A 20515-nucleotide genomic window follows, 5' to 3' on the forward strand; every position below is an offset into this window, starting at 1 on the left:
TAGAAATTTGGAACACTACTAGACATTTATAATATGAATAGAACTATGACAAAATAGTTCATGTGGGCGTGGCACATCCGGGTCAAACTGCAAATCGTTTAAATCTGGGGTAGGGGCATAACTCGCATAGTTCAAGTTTTTTCAAAAAGGGACTTTGCACACAATTACATCATCCATTTGGCTAGATTTTGGTAAAAGGTCAGTTGTTTCAGCTTTATAGTTCAAAAAAAGGAACGGGTTTTAGAATTTCCATAATTTCAATTTTTGACATTGACCTTTGTTGACCTTCCTCTTTACAAGGTCAAAGGTCATTGACTTGGGCTATTCGCAGATACTTTCATTTCTGACTTCTCCTTCCGTTTTCACAACTTTCTCAAGAGAAAAATTACGTAACTTTAGACTGCTCTAGCACGTGACCTAATTAACCGAAAAGGTCCATATTTTCAGAGTTTCTTGCAATTTGCCACAGTAGCAAAGTCCCACTCTGTGCCACGAGTGGCTCTAGTTATCTATTGTTTCCTATTATTATATATCAGGGGTAATCTAACATCTAGTCTTAATTCATACTACTAGAATATTCTCTAGAAATATCACAGAACTCAATTGGCACAGTGAAAGTTGGGAAACATTAAAATGAAATAAGACTGTTTTCTTAATTTGCTTTTTTCTCTGTTCTGTTTTGAACCTTATTGAGCTAATGAAATGAAATGGAGTTTTATATCCTACTGTTCTGTACCTTATCTGACTAATGAAATGAAATGTAGTTTTATATCCTACTGTTCTGTATCTTATTGGACTAATGAAATGAAATGGAGTTTTATATCCTACTGTTCTGTACCTTATGTGACTAATGAAATGAAATGGACTTTTATATCCTATTGTTCTGTACCTTATTGAACTAATGAAATGAAATGGAGTTTTATATTCTACTGTTCTGTATCTTATTGGACTAATGAAATGAAATGTAGTTTTATATCCTACTGTTCTGTATCTTATTGGACTAATGAAATGGAGTTTTATATCCTACTGTTCTGTACCTTATCTGACTAATGAAATGAAATAGAGTTTTATATCCTACTGTTCTATATCTTATTGGACTAATGAAATGAAATGGAGTTTTATATCCTACTATTCTGTATCTTATTGGACTAATGAAATGAAATAGAGTTTTATATCCTACTGTTCTGTATCTTATTGGACTAATGAAATGAAATGGAGTTTTATATCCTACTGTTCTGTACCTTATTGGACTAATGAAATGAAATAGAGTTTTATATCCTACTGTTCTGTATCTTATTGGACTAATGAAATGAAATGGATTTTTATATTCTACTGTTCTGTATCTTATTGGTCTAATGAAATGAAATGGAGTTATATATCCTACTGTTCTGTATCTTATTGGACTAATGAAATAGAGTTTTATATCCTACTGCTCTGTATCTTATTGGACTAATGAAATGAAATGGAGTTATATATCCTACTGTTCTGTATCTTATTGGACTAATGAAATGAAATAGAGTTTTATATCCTACTGCTCTGTATCTTATTGGACTAATGAAATGGAGTTTTATATCCTACTGCTCTGTATCTTATTGGACTAATGAAATGAAATAGAGTTTTATATCCTACTGCTCTGTATCTTATTGGACTAATGAAATGAAATAGAGTTTTATATCCTACTGCTCTGTACATTGTAGATCTAATGAAATCGAGGTTTACATCCAACTGTACATCTTTAGGCTAAAGAAATGCGTAAAAAAAATCTGAGGCATAATCATATAGTTTTAACAAAGAGTCCATCCAAAAGACACCAAACCTTGCCACTAATTGATCTAACAATAAGAACTGAATTTGAAATTTGTTGTTATTATAAATATTTGAATATAGAATATTTAATACACAATGACATTCTAAGCTAAGTTGTAAATACCACATGTTACATTTTGTGTTTTCAAGGGAAACAAAAGAGGTTATTTAACATTTGTATGTGTCTCGAGGACACACACAGTTTTCAAGACAAATGGCATTATGACAGAATCAGAATTTTGTTTTTTATTTATGTGTATCGAGGACACTGATAACATTAATTTGCACCATTCCAATTTTCAGTCAGACATCTGTAGTTCTTGCAATTCCAGTGTTTGATGATATCACTAATTGCAAAATATGCTTTATCACATGAGGCTCTTCAAGGTTTGTGACATCATCAAACACTTAGTATTAGTGAGATTCCAGGTTATTTTTTCAATACGATTAAATCTTTAAGTCAATGTGACAGATCTGACTATAAGATGGTTTAAGAAGTGCATGTATAATTAAATAATCAATATAAATATCTGGAGTACTACTTTAATTACCAGTACATGACCTATTTTACCTAGATTTTAAAAGATTAGTCAGAGAGTATGTAACATTGTAACAATTAATTTATTGATGTTTCAATTCAACTTTACCTAGCTTTTATTTATATGCTTAGTAATTTTTAGATAAAAAAGAACATTTTGTTCCAAATACCAATAAAAAAGCATTGGAAGATCTGGTGTGTACAGCCTGACTGATTTCTTCAGGGGCAATAGACTGGACTACAGTTAGGCTTACTTTCAGTAAAAACCATAATAAATTATGCAAAATATACCCATATCGCATATTTCTTAATTATCGTGAATTATAAATGCTTAATATCGTGATATCCACTTGAACCAATATCGCCCATTGAAGACTGCATGGCGTTGCCTGTCATCAATAGCCAATCAGGTGCAGAAAACTAGGATGTAAAACTCCATTCACTTCATTCCATTTTATTTTTTAACCAATTCATTTCTCATAAAGAAGGGTTTTTCTTTTTTCATTTTTTAACCCTCTTCCTCTTTAATTCGTGCGTTTATTGTGTAAAAAAAATAGACGAGAGAATAAAGTCTATTCCTGCAATTCTGTCAGACTGTCGGAATCTAGTGGAATCAATGTGTATAAAAACCTCGTCAGACTGGAGAGCGTCAAGAAGTTTCCAAAGTGATTGATGTCTAGTCTCCTCAGCGTTAAAACAACCATCTTCAATTGACAGCTAGACAGGACAATAAACTCTTTCATATTAAATCATCTGATTTCTTTAACCTTTTTATATTATTGTCAGTCAAAGCATGGTGAGGACTTTTTTTGAATCTTTTAATAATTTTGACAGGATTGGGGGAGGTTTGTTATTTTCTATCTTTAAAACAAGTATAGGGATAGATGGAAGGTTATCACTATGTTTATTATCAATGTAGATTATATTTTATATTGAACAATATTTCAACAATATTAAACTTTGAACTCCAAGATAAAGTTATAATGTCTTATTTGTGTAGCTAATCTATCAAATGGCTGTTTTTTAAAGTTGTATTATGTAGTAGTAAATTGACACGATCATGTGATATGAACATCCTTATCACCAGTCATCTTTAATTTGACAATGATGATTTCCTTAATTACTTGACCTGGTAATCACTGGTTCTAAAGGTCAAAGGTCAAATATGACATCTAAATTTTTATATTTACATCCTTAATTTGAATGACATCTGAGGTTGTAAGGTTAACTTCAAATAATTTTTGTTTGGATGGGTCAATAAACCGAGGTCCGTATGCTACAGACTGTGCATGTGAGGTTCTATAATACAGTCAGTTTGGTTCTCTACATGACGTCATTTGCTTGATTATGTCAAGCAAACGGCGGCTGTGGGTTCAATTCTAGATCAGCATGTGATAGTCTGATGACTTTGAATAAGTCATCTTCACTCATAATTCCAGTCAACCCAGCTGTAAATGGGTACTGATAATCCGTGAAAGATCAATGGCTTCGCCCAGCTGGGTAGAAATTAACTGTTGTTAACCTAGTAAAATATAGTTGTTTCTTTCTTTCATATTAAAGATCTCTCGACAGTTGGAAATCAAAGAAGAGTAGGTCCATGCTGATGTACTGAATAAATTTCCCTCAATTCATTCTGTCTTTTGACATAGGACTATTATACTCATCAAAAATTACTGTATTACTTATTCTTAAAACGGAAATATACTTTTAATTAAAACAATCAGTGAGGAAAGGTCAAGTAAGATATTATAATCTATTGTTTTACTATATCTTTATTAATTCTACTTCGTTATTATCTTCTTTAATTATCATTAATTACCTCAACATTTATTAATCTCTTTTCATTTCCCATTTCGTCTTCTTATTATTTTTCTCATATCTTATCAAAAACTTTGATATATTACTAGTTGTACATAATGTCAGAATAAACCCTTGTTTTTTGGTTCGTTTCTATTTCAAAACAGTAGTCAAAATAGAGTTAGTATAATCTAGAATGTTATCTAGTAAATAAAAGCGTTTTTTGAATTCTTGGGTAATTGAAGAGTTTTAACGAGAACCACAGGTACAACAATATCAAAGTGAGAAAATATAATGAAAACATTGAAGCCAAACTTGATAAACTGTTCAAAAAGAAGCAAATATTATTGAAATATTAAATTGAAATTTGTTATATCAATTATAGCTAAGAAAAATGGACAAAAATCGCATTAATATGCCATAAATAGTTGTTTTGATTATAAGCTAGCCTGGAATAATTTATGTAAAATTTAGTCAAAGATGATTGTGCACCAACAGCAATGTTTTCAAACAATCCACTTTATATTGAGGTAGAATAAATCATAATTATAACTATACAAGTTAGACTTATTTCGAGTCCATTACCACTTAAACTACCTCAGAATAAAGTGGACTATTCCTGTTTATGTTTAGAAACAGTCCTGCATGTGCATAATCAACTTTGACCTACTAGAATTTAATTGAATAAGATAAAAACATTAATGGCAGTGCTAAAACAGGTGAAAAAAGCAAATGACTCTCTCCCTAACAAACACAATTAAAATTTACTCAAAATATTGTACATCATAAAATAACATTTAAATTTGAGGTTAATTCAAAAATTTTAAACCATTACCCACTGATCCAATAAAACCACAGATATCCTCAAAATTATCAAGATACATTCATTCAAATTATCACATTATTATATTGTTCTATTCATTGTCTCAGCAAATCAAAAAGTTTTTGAATTTTTTCGGTATTTTTCAAGAGAATTGGAATATCAGCCTCAAAATAGTATTATTAGTTTTAGAATGTTTTTGTGTTGATGGAAAAATAATATTCAATAAGTTTACATTGAAAGAAACACAAATCTGTCCTAGAACTTTCAACCCAAAAAAATTGTCCTCTGTAAAAACAAATTTTAAAGACATAATATGTGCTTATGTTTATATTTTTAATATAAAAACTTTTTACTTTGCTCAGACAATAATTCTTTTTAAAACTTTGACAAATTGTTTATGTAATGGTGTTTCAGTGATCTATTTCTGTTTGACATTTCAATGAAAATTTTTATCATAGAAAATATCATTATCACATAACCCTGACTTTTCTGGAAATTTCTCTATTTTCATTTTGGTTGATAATTGATAACAAAAGCAGTCCAAAAATAATTCTGATTAAAATAATCTCTATGTATTAGGTTGAGTATATTTTCTGTGGGCTTCTACATGCTAGTTATTTGATTTCATAAAGTCTATAATAAGCTTCTACCAATGTATAGCCAATTTTGAATTTAGGTTGCGAATCGTTAGTACTTTTTAATTTCATATTTCGAGTGACGTAAACCACAGAAAATATGCAAATTAGATCAAAATATCAAGAGCTGTTGATGGATCAGAGTGATTTCATGAGATAACCAACAAATATCAAAGAGCTGACATCCAATCAAACAGTCGTAAATGAATAAATAAAAATAATGTAATAACATGAATGTATCTATTAATCTTCTAATTCCAATATTACATAAAAATAAAAGTTAAAAAACTCACGAAGTCATCTACAGCATCTTTGATAGCAGTTACACTGAGGACAGCCACAAGGGGGATGACGGTCGTAAGCGGAGTTAGGGACGAAATCACAGGAAGCAACTGAGAGAGAGACAGAAAAAAACCATGTGCCGTGTCAGCGTTAAAAATGAAAGTAGAAACACCCCAGGAGGTTTTGGGTGGGAACACTAGCTAACAATAGTGAAATTATGTTCGTATTTGATAAATATTGTGATCTCTTTGGCAAATCAACTCTCAAAAGCACTGGCAGTGATGTTGAAACTTTTTCACATTGAGCAAGGTTCAAAACATGATTAATTTCTAACCAATTGTTTTGGTTTTTTTTGGCCAATATAACACCATTCCAAACCCAGTCTGTAGTATTTTTCTAATATTTTTAAAATCATTTTGCAAAAAAAGTATCAAATAAAACATATCAAAAACTAAAATAAAATTTCAAACACAAGTTAAAACCTATGTTAATATCAAACAGTGCTGAAATAAAACTTTCAAATTTCTAATTAACACTGTGTTCAATACATGTTTTAGTTTTTCCAACCACTTAGGTTCCACCATCTATCAATATCTGATATTGGAACCCACATGGCACTTTCTGTCTACTTTCAGGAATTACCAAGGGGACTCAAAAACATTTATGATCACCAATAAAAATATAAGACCCTCGCTGTATGTCAAATAAATGTTCCAGCCCTTGTCATTTGAAGCGTAAGTCATGTTAGTCTACTGTATATGTATATATTTATTACATGCATATATTAGTTCTAAAATACAAAATAATAAGAGAGATTCATGCATTGAACACAGTCAATATCTACAGAGAGACTGGAAAAATGAGACTAATCTTTTCAATGTTCATAAACTTCAAACAACAGGTAACAGAATTATCAAAATAGAATGGGATATCAAAATAGAACCGGATATCAAAATAGAATGGGATATCAAAATAGAATAGGTGTCAAAATAGAAAAGGACTCAAAATAGAATGGGATATCAAAATAGAATAGGAGTCAAAATAGAAAAGGACTCAAAATAGAATGGGATATCAAAATAGAACTGTCTATCAAAATAGAACTGACTATCAAAATAGAACTGTCTATCAAAATAGAACCTGATATCAAAATAGAACCGGCTATCAAAATAGAACTGTCTATCAAAGTAGAATCTGATATCAAAATAGAACCGGTTATCAAAATAGAACTGTCTATCAAAATAGAACTGTCTATCAAAATAGAACCTGATATCAAAACAGAACCGGCTATCAAAATAGAACTGACTATCAAAATAGAACTGTCTATCAAAATAGAACCAGCTATCAAAATATAACTGTCTATCAAAATAGAACTGACTATCAAAATAGAACTGTCTATCAAAATAGAACCTGATATCAAAATATAACCAGCTATCAAAATAGAACTGACTATCAAAATAGAACTGACTATCAAACCAGCTATCAAAATAGAACTGTCTATCAAAATAGAACCAGCTATCAAAATAGAACTGTGAACTGACTATCAAAATAGAACTGACTATCAACCCAGCTATCAAAATAGAACTGACTATCAAAATAGAACTGACTATCAAAATAGAACTGACTATCAAAGAAGAATCAGACATCATATTAGAACCTGAATTTTACAAATAAAACAATCTGTATTTTGTTACTGTAACTTTCATACAGTGAGATATTGTGAACCAAGTTCTACCTAAGTGCAGTAAGATTTTTACAAGAATTTATAAGAGTGAAGTGTTAAATTGTGTTAAATAACCACCCACAACATGAGTCAAGTTATCCTTAGACAATTCATGCCAAAAACTTGTAAATCTGCAATCCATAAAATTGTCGATTATTTTCAAATATTGAGATTAATCATATATTTTTTTCACAAAGATTTCAAATTACACGTCAAGGCGGTAACGTAACATGGGAATATTACTTTTCTCTTCTAATTTACAGACTCCTCTGACAGCCAATCAAACTTTTTCAATTTTATCGCGTCTTGTGTCAAAATTTCTTAACCTAAAATTAAATGAATATTGACATTTTTCTAACCATCAATTGCTTTTTCTAATGCTGACAAATAAATCTAGCTCAAGAAATACTGACAAAAGAATATTAGCATGACATTGTTAACTATGAGCACTCTCCAAAATGATAAAAAGTTTTGCCAAGTGAACTAGCTGATTCAATAAATTTCTAATGTATAAGAAAACTCCACAAATTAAATTTTAAGCGTGCTAGATTATGAACAAAAAAAAATTATCTCATTTTTGACCAGTCTGCAGTAAGGAGGATTATATATGTATTATAACTAGAGAGAGACGGAAGCCACAACAAGCGTGTTAGCAAGCAAAGTGCAAGGTGCAGGAATGAACTACCTTTGAATCCTTTTTACAGATTATCAAATCGTTCGCCATATTTAGCTTCTTTTTTTTTGACACACTCAAAAATTTCAAGAGGTTGGCAAAAAAATAGCCAATATGGCTTGACAGAAATTTTTTGCGAAGCTTCGAAAAAACTTCTGTCTAGGATTTAATAAACTTGTAAAAGTTTTCCGTGGAATCGCTGTGACTTACGAAATCATCAATGGCATCTTTAACACCAGAAATGGTCAATACAAAGACCAATGGAATGACAGTAGTTACAGGGTTCAACGACGATACAGCCGGTATCATCTACGGTATCAAAAAATACAAAATTTTACATCAGATAGATGATTGGATGCATGAGGTTGGATGATGGATGGGTAAGAGGGGTTGAATGAATGGATGAATGAACAGATGGATGGATGGATGGATGGATGGATGGATGGATGGATGGATGAAATAATGGATGAATGGATGAATGGATAGATGGATGGAACAGATGGATGGATTGATGGATAGATTGATGGATGAATGGATGGGTGTTTAGATGGAATAGATGGATGGATGGAATGATGGATCAATGGAATGAATGAATAGATGGATGGATGGAGTGATGGATCAATGGAATGAATGAATAGATGGCTACATGAAAAGAGGTATAGCTGGATACATAAGTAGATAGATGGGTAGATGGATGAATGTGGGATTGGAATGATGAATGAAAAGAATGAATTGAACACTGGATTGAGGAATGGATGAATTTGTAAAGAAAATCATACATGAAATAATCATATTCATAAGTTGACATCCATAAAACAATCTCACTAAATCCTGATCTACATGTTATGTTTCATATTTTTTCTCTGGGCAACTCAATATGAGTATAGAAACCCAAAGAGACTAAACATCTGGATCTGTATTTGAATGAGATTGTACATACAATATATGTTAGTAGAAGCAAACCCTACCCCATGTTTTCTACATACATCTAATGTTACAGCCATTTTAATCTATTCAGATGCAGTATTAATCATATCTCATGCATATATCGTAACATAATGCAGGTTGTAGAAAGAGGTCAAAGGTCATACACAGTAAGTTCTGAAGAATTTGACATTATTTGTTTCGTTACATTGGCAAATAATGGTCGAGAATTCTAATCCCAGTAAGCATCTGAAAGTCTAGTGACCTCGAATAAGTCATCTTTACTCAATATTCTAGTCAACCATTCTGTTAATGGCAGCTGATAATCTGGGAAAGATCAATGTCAAGAGATTTGACCCATGACACCAAAGATGTTATCCTTTTAAATAGGCGGTTTCTTTCTTTCCTTTCTATTTTTCCCAGCATATTTATTTGAAAATCTAGGCTAGTATAATTTGCAGGTAGTCAATTGAGACCAAGTGTTTTGTATAACATGTACAAGAAGGCTAGTCACGAGTTTTGGTCGTTAATAACACATGCTTGGTAACAGAGATACAGATCTACTAAACATCTTGTATACACTAGCTAATCAATATTTTAACAATATATAGTCCATGCTTACTATCTTCTACATACAGATATATAGTCTCATAGATAATTCAGTCAAATACTCAATAAATGGCCGTCTCTTCCCTCCCTCACCCCTTCTAATATACCATAATTATGTCTTTTTGTTTTGCAGTGACAAAAGTACAGTATATGGTACAATCACCACCCCCCAAGCCAAAGTTAAATAATCTTTACAGTGATCACCTATATATATTCTCATAAATTATTTAGTCCATTGTTCAATAAATGCCCCTCCCCACCAACTCTCACTCCCTCTCTCCCTCCCACAAGGCGTCTGTCATCTTTCTTATAGGTGTCTTAATAATCAAAAACCACTTCAAGGTCAAAATGTCTTTACCGTATTCAGACATTTATGAAACTTCTAATTTAAGAAATTTTGTCACACTAAATATGGTCCTCTATTCCCGTTAATCTTAAAACAATAATATTCCAACAATTCAAGTCAGGACCCCACTCCATAAAGAAATCTTAAAATCAATTTTGATTTTTCTTACTGTAAAATTTCAAATGTAAGATCAAAGCTTACCTGTAAAATAAGTAGGCCAAGAAAATAGGCGTTGGCCAAACGCTGGAATTGTTCAAATAAATTCTTTGGCAGGAAGGTAAAAACATTGTATTTAGATGTACTGATATAGTTGTTCTGAAAATATAAAAAAAAAATCAGAGTCAAGGTTCGTTATCAGAGATAAAAGCTGGGGAAAAAATGCAAACAATGAATGGGCCAATTCTCAAAAGCAATGGCTGAGCATCAGCCTTTTTCTAACCTTAAAAGGGAATCAAACCCATGGCACCTAATCTCCCGGCAGACGACGATCTTAATAAGGCCTCAGAAACACCTAACAAACCTTCCAGAAAAACTTGTGAGATTATATCTTGGTCTTAAAGAAAAATAACTGAAAACATCTATCTATTTATCTTTTCATTAATTCATCTATCCATTTATCTATTCATTAATTCATCTATCTATTTATCTTTCCATTAATTTATCTATTTATCTTTTCATTCATTCATCTATCTATTTATCTTTTCATTCATTCATCTATCTATCTATCTTTTCATTAATTCATCTATCTATGATTTATCTTTTCATTAATTCATCTATCTATCTTTTCATTAATTCATCTATCTATTTATCTTTTCATTAATTCATCTATCTATGATTTATCTTTTCATTAATTCATCTATCTATCTATCTTTTCATTAATTCATCTATCTATTTATCTTTTCATTAATTCATCTATCTATGATTTATCTTTTCATTAATTCATCTATCTATCTATCTTTTCATTAATTCATCTATCTATTTATCTTTTCATTAATTCATCTATCTATTTATCTTTTCATTAAGTCATCTATCTATGATTTATCTTTTCATTAATTCATCTATCTATCTATCTTTTCATTAATTCATCTATCTATCTATCTTTTCCTTAATTCATCTATCTATTTATCTTTTCATTAATTCATCTATCTATCTATCTTTTCATTAATTCATCTATCTATTCATCTTTTCATTAGTTCATCTATCTATCTATCTTTTCATTAATTCATCTATCTATTTATCTTTTCATTAATTCATCTATCTATTTATCTTTTCATTAATTCATCTATTATTTATCTTTTCATTCATTTATCTATTTGGAGAAATAGTCAACCCTATATCAATGACAGTTTATCTAAATTACATATCCATTTTAGATAAATAAACACTATATTTTTAGTAATGTCTGTAACCTTTAGACCAACTAAGTAATGGAATTTATTTAAACCCAGCCACTAAAAACAGATAAGTTTCAACTGGTCTATCTCCAAAATATTACTGGATTTATTGTGATATTTATTTATTTATTCAACTAATTTGGAGAAATAGGAAACCTGCATCAATAACAGTTCATCTTATTTTCATATTCATTTGAAATATATTGATAAATAAATAATTATCTAGACATACTTTCACAACTCAATCAGAGCCACATGGAATCAAATTTCTCTGAAATCATTCATCTCTACGTATCTATTTATTTATCTTCTTTGTAGCAAAGTCAACCCTGCTTGGCTGACAGTTTATCAGATTCACATAATAAATTAAAGAGATTGTAAGGAGGTTTTTCTCAATTTGGAGAAATAGGAAACCTGCATCAATAACAGTTCATCTTATTTTCATATTCATTTGAAATATATTGATAAATAAATAATTATCTAGACATACTTTCACAACTCAATCAGAGCCACATGGAATCAAATTTCTCTGAAATCATTCATCTCTACGTATCTATTTATTTATCTTCTTTGTAGCAAAGTCAACCCTGCTTGGCTGACAGTTTATCAGATTCACATAATAAATTAAAGAGATTGTAAGGAGGTTTTTCTCAATTTGTTATGTGTATCGGGGACACTGATAACTGAAGGCTGAAACATTTAGTTTTTGAGGAATTGCAGGAACCACTCAATACACATTATTTTTTTTAGAAAAACCTGTTTACAATCCCTGTAAGTATTTATAGTAATTTCTACGACTATATCAAGTAAGTAATAGAATACATTAAACCAGAGACGCCGTTGTCAATGTCAACTGTCTAATATTTTTATATCTCGGTTCAACAAAATACTCAAGTTAAAAACATCATTGATTTTATCTGAGTTTTTTCTTTTGAATTTCAATGAAACCCAGTAGAAAATCGATGGTTTATTTGAAACAATCGGAAGAACAATGGTTTAAATCTTTTATTATGAAATATTTAAAGGTCTACTGGGATACTATTCAGTACTTATTACTAATCATAGGATTTGAACGACATATAGAAGCGAGGAGCACATATAACAAAACACAAGACAATAGTATGGAATATAACACACTTCTTTAAGAAGGTTGGGCACATAATGTTCACCAGGTGGAGTTTTACTAATCAGTAAGATAACAGTAGAAATATATACATAGATATACTCTTCCTTAATTATATATTCAATGTTCCACGTGCTTATTAGCTCATAGAATATACCAACTCAACATTGTTAGCTAAGTGGACTTTCCTAAACGGATGTTAAGTTAACAAACAGCCAGAATATGCATATTTAACGATGTGGATTCTCTGAAAGGGATGACACCCCAAAATGCCAAATTTATTATTTTTTTAGCTATATGGAAAAGTATGATTAGTTGACAAACCAAAATACAAAATTAACAACATTTTATCTATGTGGACTCTCTGAAAGGGATGCTGTGTTAAACTGAGGACACTCCAAAAGGAATGCTAAACATTCTTAGTTATCTTGTGATACTGAGTTCCCATCCAGTTTTTAGTGTCCCAGAAGGGAGAGCATGCCCTACCATAGTAACTGACTCTCAAATTAGTATTTCTGATTATATATGTGACCCCGCACATCAAACCAGGTATTAAGTAGTATTTGGTGTATGTAGAACTATTAGTATATTTGGATTCCTGGCATCATCAGCTACATTTTGATACCAATTCCATCTCAATAGCTTTCTCTGTTCAGAAGATAGTCAATTCAATATCCAGATTTGAGTCTCCTTTAATACTTCACTTCCAGCTTATTACTGGGCAGTGCATCTTAATACCTGATATGATGTGCGGGGTCACAAATTTGACTTACATTCTGTTTCTAAGGACAAGGTTGTTTAAACATTATAATACATATACATTCAAAGTCATTCAAAGAGAAAACAAATGCTTGAAGCTTTCTTCTTCAATATGAAAAGGCAAAAAATGCCAGGATGTATGAACCAAACAATCAAATTTTGCTATATAAATTAATCATTGTTTTTCCCCTCAATACATTTGATTTGATAAACAAATAGGCCCTCGTGTAGCCGTTTGATCATACTGCAATATCCTTGCTGGACCAAGGAATATAAAAGTTAACTTCTGTCCAACAGAAAACATTGAAATAAAAGGTAAAAAAAATCTAAAAAATCTAAAAAATCTAAAAAAAATCAGTGACTTAAAATAAAAATTCAACTTACAGCATATTCAAAACTTGTATTGTATTCATGATCATTACATTTTATTCTTCTTTCTAATTCTGGAATTATGAAATATATATATTAAATGGAATGAAATGGAGTTTTACATCCTACTTTTCTGCACTTGATACAGCTGATGAAGAAGAGCAATGATGATGTGGTGTGCAATATATCAAACTGTTAAAAGATCTTAATAACACACAGGTTCTTGTTTCACTGTCCTATTTGATCGATTAGACACATGTTTTTTGTAAGCTGTTAAGATCTGATCTTTAGAAACAAGCATGGAAGCATCTAATTCAATTCAATTTATCTAATACAATAAGCAGGTTGAATTAAGTTTCATGAGGATCATTTCTTCCAGCTTGACTTTTGCCAAACCTCTTGACATTGATCTTTACCAGATTATCTGTACCCATTTATAGATGGGTGGACTGGAATAATGAGGAAAGCTTGACTTTTGCCAAATCTCTTGACATTGATCTTTACCAGATTATCTGTACCCATTTATAGATGGGTGGACTGGAATAATGAGGAAAGCTTGACTTTTGCCAAACCTCTTGACATTGATCTTTACCAGATTATCTGTACCCATTTATAGATGGGTGGACTGGAATAATGAGGAAAGCTTGACTTTTGCCAAACCTCTTGACATTGATCTTTACCAGATTATCTGTACCCATTTATAGATGGGTGGACTGGAATAATGAGCAAAGATGACCTATTCAAGATCATCAGACTTTCACACTCCTGAATTAGAACACACAACCACCATTTTATCAAAGTAACCAAGCCAATGATATCATGTAAAATTTCCAGTGGTTTAGCTGACTGTGTTACCAGAACCCCTCAACAAGACCTATCTATAACATTTTTTTAAGGAATTCCTCCTTTTTATCTGTTTTAACACTATATTCTGTGATATAGGACTATTATTGACAGTATAATGATGTTTTGTAAAGGAATGTCGGAAGTTACAGGGTGAATTACGAGAACATATCGTGATACTAGAGATAAACAACATAACTGTTACTACAACAATTAAATAGTATTGATCTTAACACAAATCATTTTACATATAGGAATAGAATGAACAGATGGATGGATGGATGGATGGATGGATGGATGGATGGATGGATGGATGGATGGATGGATGGATGAATAAATGAATGAATGGATGAAATGGATTGTTGATGGATGAATGAATGAATGAATTGTGGATGGATGGTGGATTGTGGAGAATGGATGGATGAATGAATGAATGAATGAATGTTTTTGACAACAAGGTATCGATTTAAACATACATCATATTAGATATAGTCATGGGATGGATGGATGAATGAATGAATGATCAGGTAAACAAATGCTAGGGAGAGAGAGTAATAAATGAATAATAAGAGAAGTGTTCTAAGATAATTGAAAGGTATTGATCTAAACAATAGATAGATATTTAGATTGGTTGTTAGAATCTTTCTGTTGGAATGAATGTTGACAAGGATTGTCAATCAGATTATACATAAACAAAACTAATACCATAACTACCGAAAACACTGGCAATGGAATGAGATATCGACGGACCAAGTGCACAGGCATACTATCACAATCTCTATTGGGCTTTAGATTGCATGTTTAACTTAACCTCTCTAGCCTATGTATGTAAGGAAGATCTATTTCTATTTGAAAGTAGAAAACTTTCCAGATTTTGTACAGTGACAATATCAGGCTTCCGAGACTGGGGGTACAAATAGGGGGCAGACTGACTCAATCGGGGGACAACTGCTGAGGCTGAATTCAAATTTTGGCTACTCTGTGGGGTGCAAACAACTTCTACAAATGCCCCCCTCTACCCACACTGATTTTGTATGTGTATAAGGAACACTAATAGTTTCTATTTGAAAGTAGAAAGTTTTCTAGCCACCTTATATTCCACAAAAGTTTTTGAGCCTTTGTATGTGTATCAGAAACACTTACTATTTAAGATAAAGATTCAAAATAGATTTCCCAGCCTTTGTACTTCTATCATGAACACTTAATGCTTCTATTTAAGGTAGGAATTAAAGAACCTTTGTTCTTGTAACAGGAACACATAAAGCTATTTTCCGATTTATAAAACAAATGCAGGTTGTCAATAGTTATGAGGCAATATTCATGAATAAATCAATGAGTAACATTTAAAGTGAATTAACAGAGTTTTCAGGGTGAATACCATCAGAATATGATACACTAATACATTATTAAATAGCAATATACACTTATAACACTCTCAATAACATGATCTGATATTGTTTTCTGTGCTTTGTTTCAGAGAGTCCACATAGCTAATAATGATGATGATATTTTAAGTCTCTATTGTAATCTAACAAGTTTTCTAACAAAGGCCTGTCCCAAAGGTAGTATTTTTAACCAATCAATGCTTGTCAGTTAGAACACATTGCATTATAAAATAAGGAAATGTAGAGTGATATAGAAATACCACTGTTAATATAGTACTCAATACATCAATTGTAGAGCGATATAGAAATACCACTGTTAAAATAGAGCTCAATACATCAATTGTAGATCAATATAGAAATACCTCTGTTAAAATAGTACTCAATACATCAATTGTAGAGCGATATAGAAATACCACTGTTAAAATAGTGCTCAATAGATCAATTGTAGAGCAATATAGAAAAACCACTGTTAATATAGTACTCAATACATCAATTGTAGAGTGATATAGAAATACCACTGTTAATATAGTACTCAATACATCAATTGTAGAGCGATATAGAAATACCACTGTTAAAATAGTGCTCAATACATCAATTTTAGAGTGATACAGAAATACCGCTGTTAAAATAGTGCTCAATATATCAATTGTAGAGAGATATAGAAATACCACTGTTAATATAGTACTCAATACATCAATTGTAGAGTGATGTAGAAATACCACTGTTAAAATAGTGCTCAATATATCAATTGTAGAGTGATATAGAAATACCACTGTTAATATAGTACTCAATACATCAATTGTAGAGTGATATAGAAATATTATAACAGAATTTGAATCAGGTCAGCTGATCACATAGCGTGAAACAATAATAACAACATGTTTCAAGTCATTTTCATGTGATTGAAACCTGTCATACACTAGAAACTTTCTTACCAAACTGTGTTTCTGTACTGGTATCATCATCAGTAACCTCTTTCGTCTTAATATCAGACATCTTGATCATCTCTTTGATTAAGGCTTGATCACCTTATAATTTCCATATTCCTAACTGATCCTGATCCTAACCAAACCATTACAGGGATCATTTTACCAGTATCATTCACTCAAATTCCAACACTTGTCACTTCCAAATATGGAACAGGACAAAATTCCTTCAGATCTTCCCTTTAAGATATAGGAAATATACTTGCAATATACAGTTACCTTAAAATCACATGCAACACACTAAAATTAAGTTTGCATTCTTTTTTCCAGAAATTTATATGAAATATCCCCTAAAAAATTGCACACACAGCACAGATGTTTTCCACACCTCTTGCCTCCAAATTCATCAAATTTCTTCCCTTAATTATCTAAATCATAAGAAATTTATGTGCAAAATGGTAATATTTAATATCCACAACTCTGATTTATAACAATTACATTAATCCTTTCACAAATATACAAGCTATAAACCTCAGAATATTAATAATAATTTGTATACCAAATGTCTAAAAACTGTGCATTATACACACAAATATGTGGCTAATGTACACATAAATTTTGATATTTGATGTCAGTTTGGCAACGAAGCAATAAAATCAGGAAGTTATTCAGAATGGATGAAAATTCACAGATTCATTAGCTTGGATCTTAAACAGGCTTAGTTGAATTGATTGAAATCTGTTTTAAAACGGTTCGCAGTAAGTTTTCAGTGTAATATAAATCAGTTTCAATTACGAGAATGAACTTAAATAGTTAATGTTTGATCAGGAAGAGTAAACCTTGGTAAAATTCCCAGATATACTGACAATCTTGTATTAAGTATATATTATATTCCTGATAGTCTAATATGCCACAGTAGGGGTCCTATGAGATTCTAGAGGAGATATCTTCAATTATATTCATATCATTATCTTAGGCTCTTCAGTATAATTAACATATTTACTATTTCCTTCTTTGTCTTAAAGTGCACATCACAGTAGTTATAAACAGAACTTTAATCCTGTATCCTGTACCAGTACTTTCTGTTGAATAATAACTTGTTACCTTTCAACCATCCTTATTGCTACAATAAGTGAATTCTAGTGCCTTCTATTGAATTGTAATGTTTTACTTTTAATCACTGATCTTCTTCAATTAGTAAACATAACTTTAACCCTGTGCCAGTGCTTTCTGTTGAATAGTAACTTGTAACTTTCAACCACCCTAACCTCTACAATTAGTGAACATGACAGCTTTAACCCTGTTCCAGTGCTTTCAATTAAATAGTAACTTGTAACTTTCAACCACACTAACCTCTAAATTAGTGAACATGACAGCTTTAACCCTGTTCCAGTGCCTTCTGTTGAATATTAACTTAACTTTTAATCACCCTAACCTCTACAACTAGTAAACATAACTTTAACCCTGTGCCAGTGCCTTCTGTATTAACTTGTAACTTTTAATCACTGATGTCTATAACACTGGAATCACATGGTCTCAATACAGTCACTTCTAAAGACTAGTATAAACAATTCTTTTATCCAACATTGGCACCACTAGAATATTCTAGTACAATTCAGTACACAAAGGTTACAGACTAATAATTGAATTTCCAGAAACTGGTTCCAAGCATCATAATAACATAACAAAGTAAGAGATTTTAAAACAAGTACTAGTACTACTTTTGAATTCATTCTACAGAAAAAGGTTCACAAAATAGTGATATATATTCCATTAAAGGAATGTGTTCGAACATCATATTTGCTTTACCAGCGGAGAGACAATATTATTCCAGTTCTAATCATCTTTTATCACAATCTGAATACCATCAGACTGAATATTTGACAAGTTATCTTCATAATTAATTGTCTACAACTACTGAAGCCAAATATCTGTCTCTACTACGTCCACATGGCTGGGCATTTATGTGCAGTAACGTCTGCATGATCTCAACAACCATCCTTGATCAAACATTCACAAATGATGTTCAGATGATCCCAAATTCACACAGACATTTTAAGGTTCCAATCAGACATTGCTAAATAATACAACCAAAACATACTCTATTACACATTAAATACCCTCCAGGACAACTCTCTCACCAAAATTATACCACTGAATACAGATTGCTATAGAAATGGTTAATATCACCATCACAAGTTTACTGTCAAAGACTGGCTAATTCTTACAATGTAGTCATACTCTATCCACATTAAATACCCTCCAGGACAACTCTTTCACCAAAATTATTCCACTGAATACAGATTGGTATAGAAATGGTTAATATCACCATCACAAGTTAAAGACTTGTTAAATCATACAACCATCATGCTCTTACTCTATCCACAATAAAACTATCACGAAATTTTTTACACTGGATTGGTTTGGAAATGGTCAATATACCGCCATCACAAGTTTACAGTCAGACACTAGCTAATTCTAAATTAGATAGAGATGGCAGATGCTAAAGACTAGATATTGATATCACAGTCTACAACTCATTGGAATAATACCATTATTACTCTTTACACATGGTTTATCATGAGACTAGAATCGTGAATGAACGAATTTATGAATGAATGACTGAATTTGGCATGTAAAATGTATCAAATATAATGTTAGAAAGACAGAAAATAAAGGAATGTATGAATTATTGTCTTCTGATTTAGAATGAATGAATGAATGAATGGATGTTGGGGAAAGGGACAGATGGCCAGAAAATAAATGAACAGGGGATAGATCTTGAAAATGAATGAATGAATGAATGAATGATTGAACAAATGAATAAATGAATGAATGAATGAATGATTGAACAAATGAATGAATGAATGAATGAATGAATGAATGAATGAATGACCTTGTGAATTGCTTGTAGGATATATAAAATAATGTTTGGAAAAATTGACCAAAATAATAAATCGATTAATGTTTAGAAAGATGGACAGATATGAATGAATGAATGAATGTCTACAGAAAAAGAACGAATGTATCTTACCTGGAGGTTTCTCCTTTTTCCAACATGCCTTCATGATTATAATTCATTTATACTGAAAAAAGAAGACAAATGAATTAAAACTAAAACGACCCATACTTTAAAAAAACAAGAATGTGATAAGATATCCAATATGAAGTTAACTGATTAATATTCTTATCAACGAGGGGTGTGGTTAAAATATTGGATCGATTCAATGACAGGTGCCCCTTGTAACATTTAACGTTACACTCCAACATTTGTCTGTGAAGGCTATATTGAGATTATATTTTAAATATGTATCTTATATCATTCCTAATAATCTCTGAGACAGTCTGCCGACCCTAAACACCCTCTCCATTAATTTAGCAATAACCCTTCCCCACCCCTCCCTCCTTTCCTTCTTACAAATATCGAAAGTTGGGAAAATAAATGTCGTATTTACCAGGTAAGACACAATAGAATTAAGTATTTTTAAAGGAATTATGTGATTTTTGTACATTTCTAGTATTTCTAAAGACTATTTACATATATTCAAGACTCAAATCACCAA

At 31.2% G+C, this 20515-nt stretch overlaps 1 protein-coding gene across 1 annotated transcript in view; it reads right to left on the minus strand.

Annotated features, from left to right (window-relative positions):
* Positions 1-13885, minus strand: part of LOTGIDRAFT_124920 (hypothetical protein) — a gene marked incomplete at both ends in the record, with an annotated part of 31595 nt that extends 17710 nt beyond the window's left edge. Inside the window, 3 exons of the mRNA XM_009061395.1 lie at positions 5893-5991; positions 10355-10468; positions 13814-13885. Of these exons, the coding sequence (XP_009059643.1) occupies positions 5893-5991; positions 10355-10468; positions 13814-13885 (285 nt within the window). The remainder of the gene's footprint in view (positions 1-5892; positions 5992-10354; positions 10469-13813) is intronic.
* Positions 13886-20515: the final 6630 nt, after the last annotated feature.

Source organism: Lottia gigantea (assembly GCF_000327385.1).
Source record: "Lottia gigantea unplaced genomic scaffold LOTGIsca_48, whole genome shotgun sequence".
NCBI lineage: Eukaryota > Metazoa > Mollusca > Gastropoda > Lottiidae > Lottia > Lottia gigantea.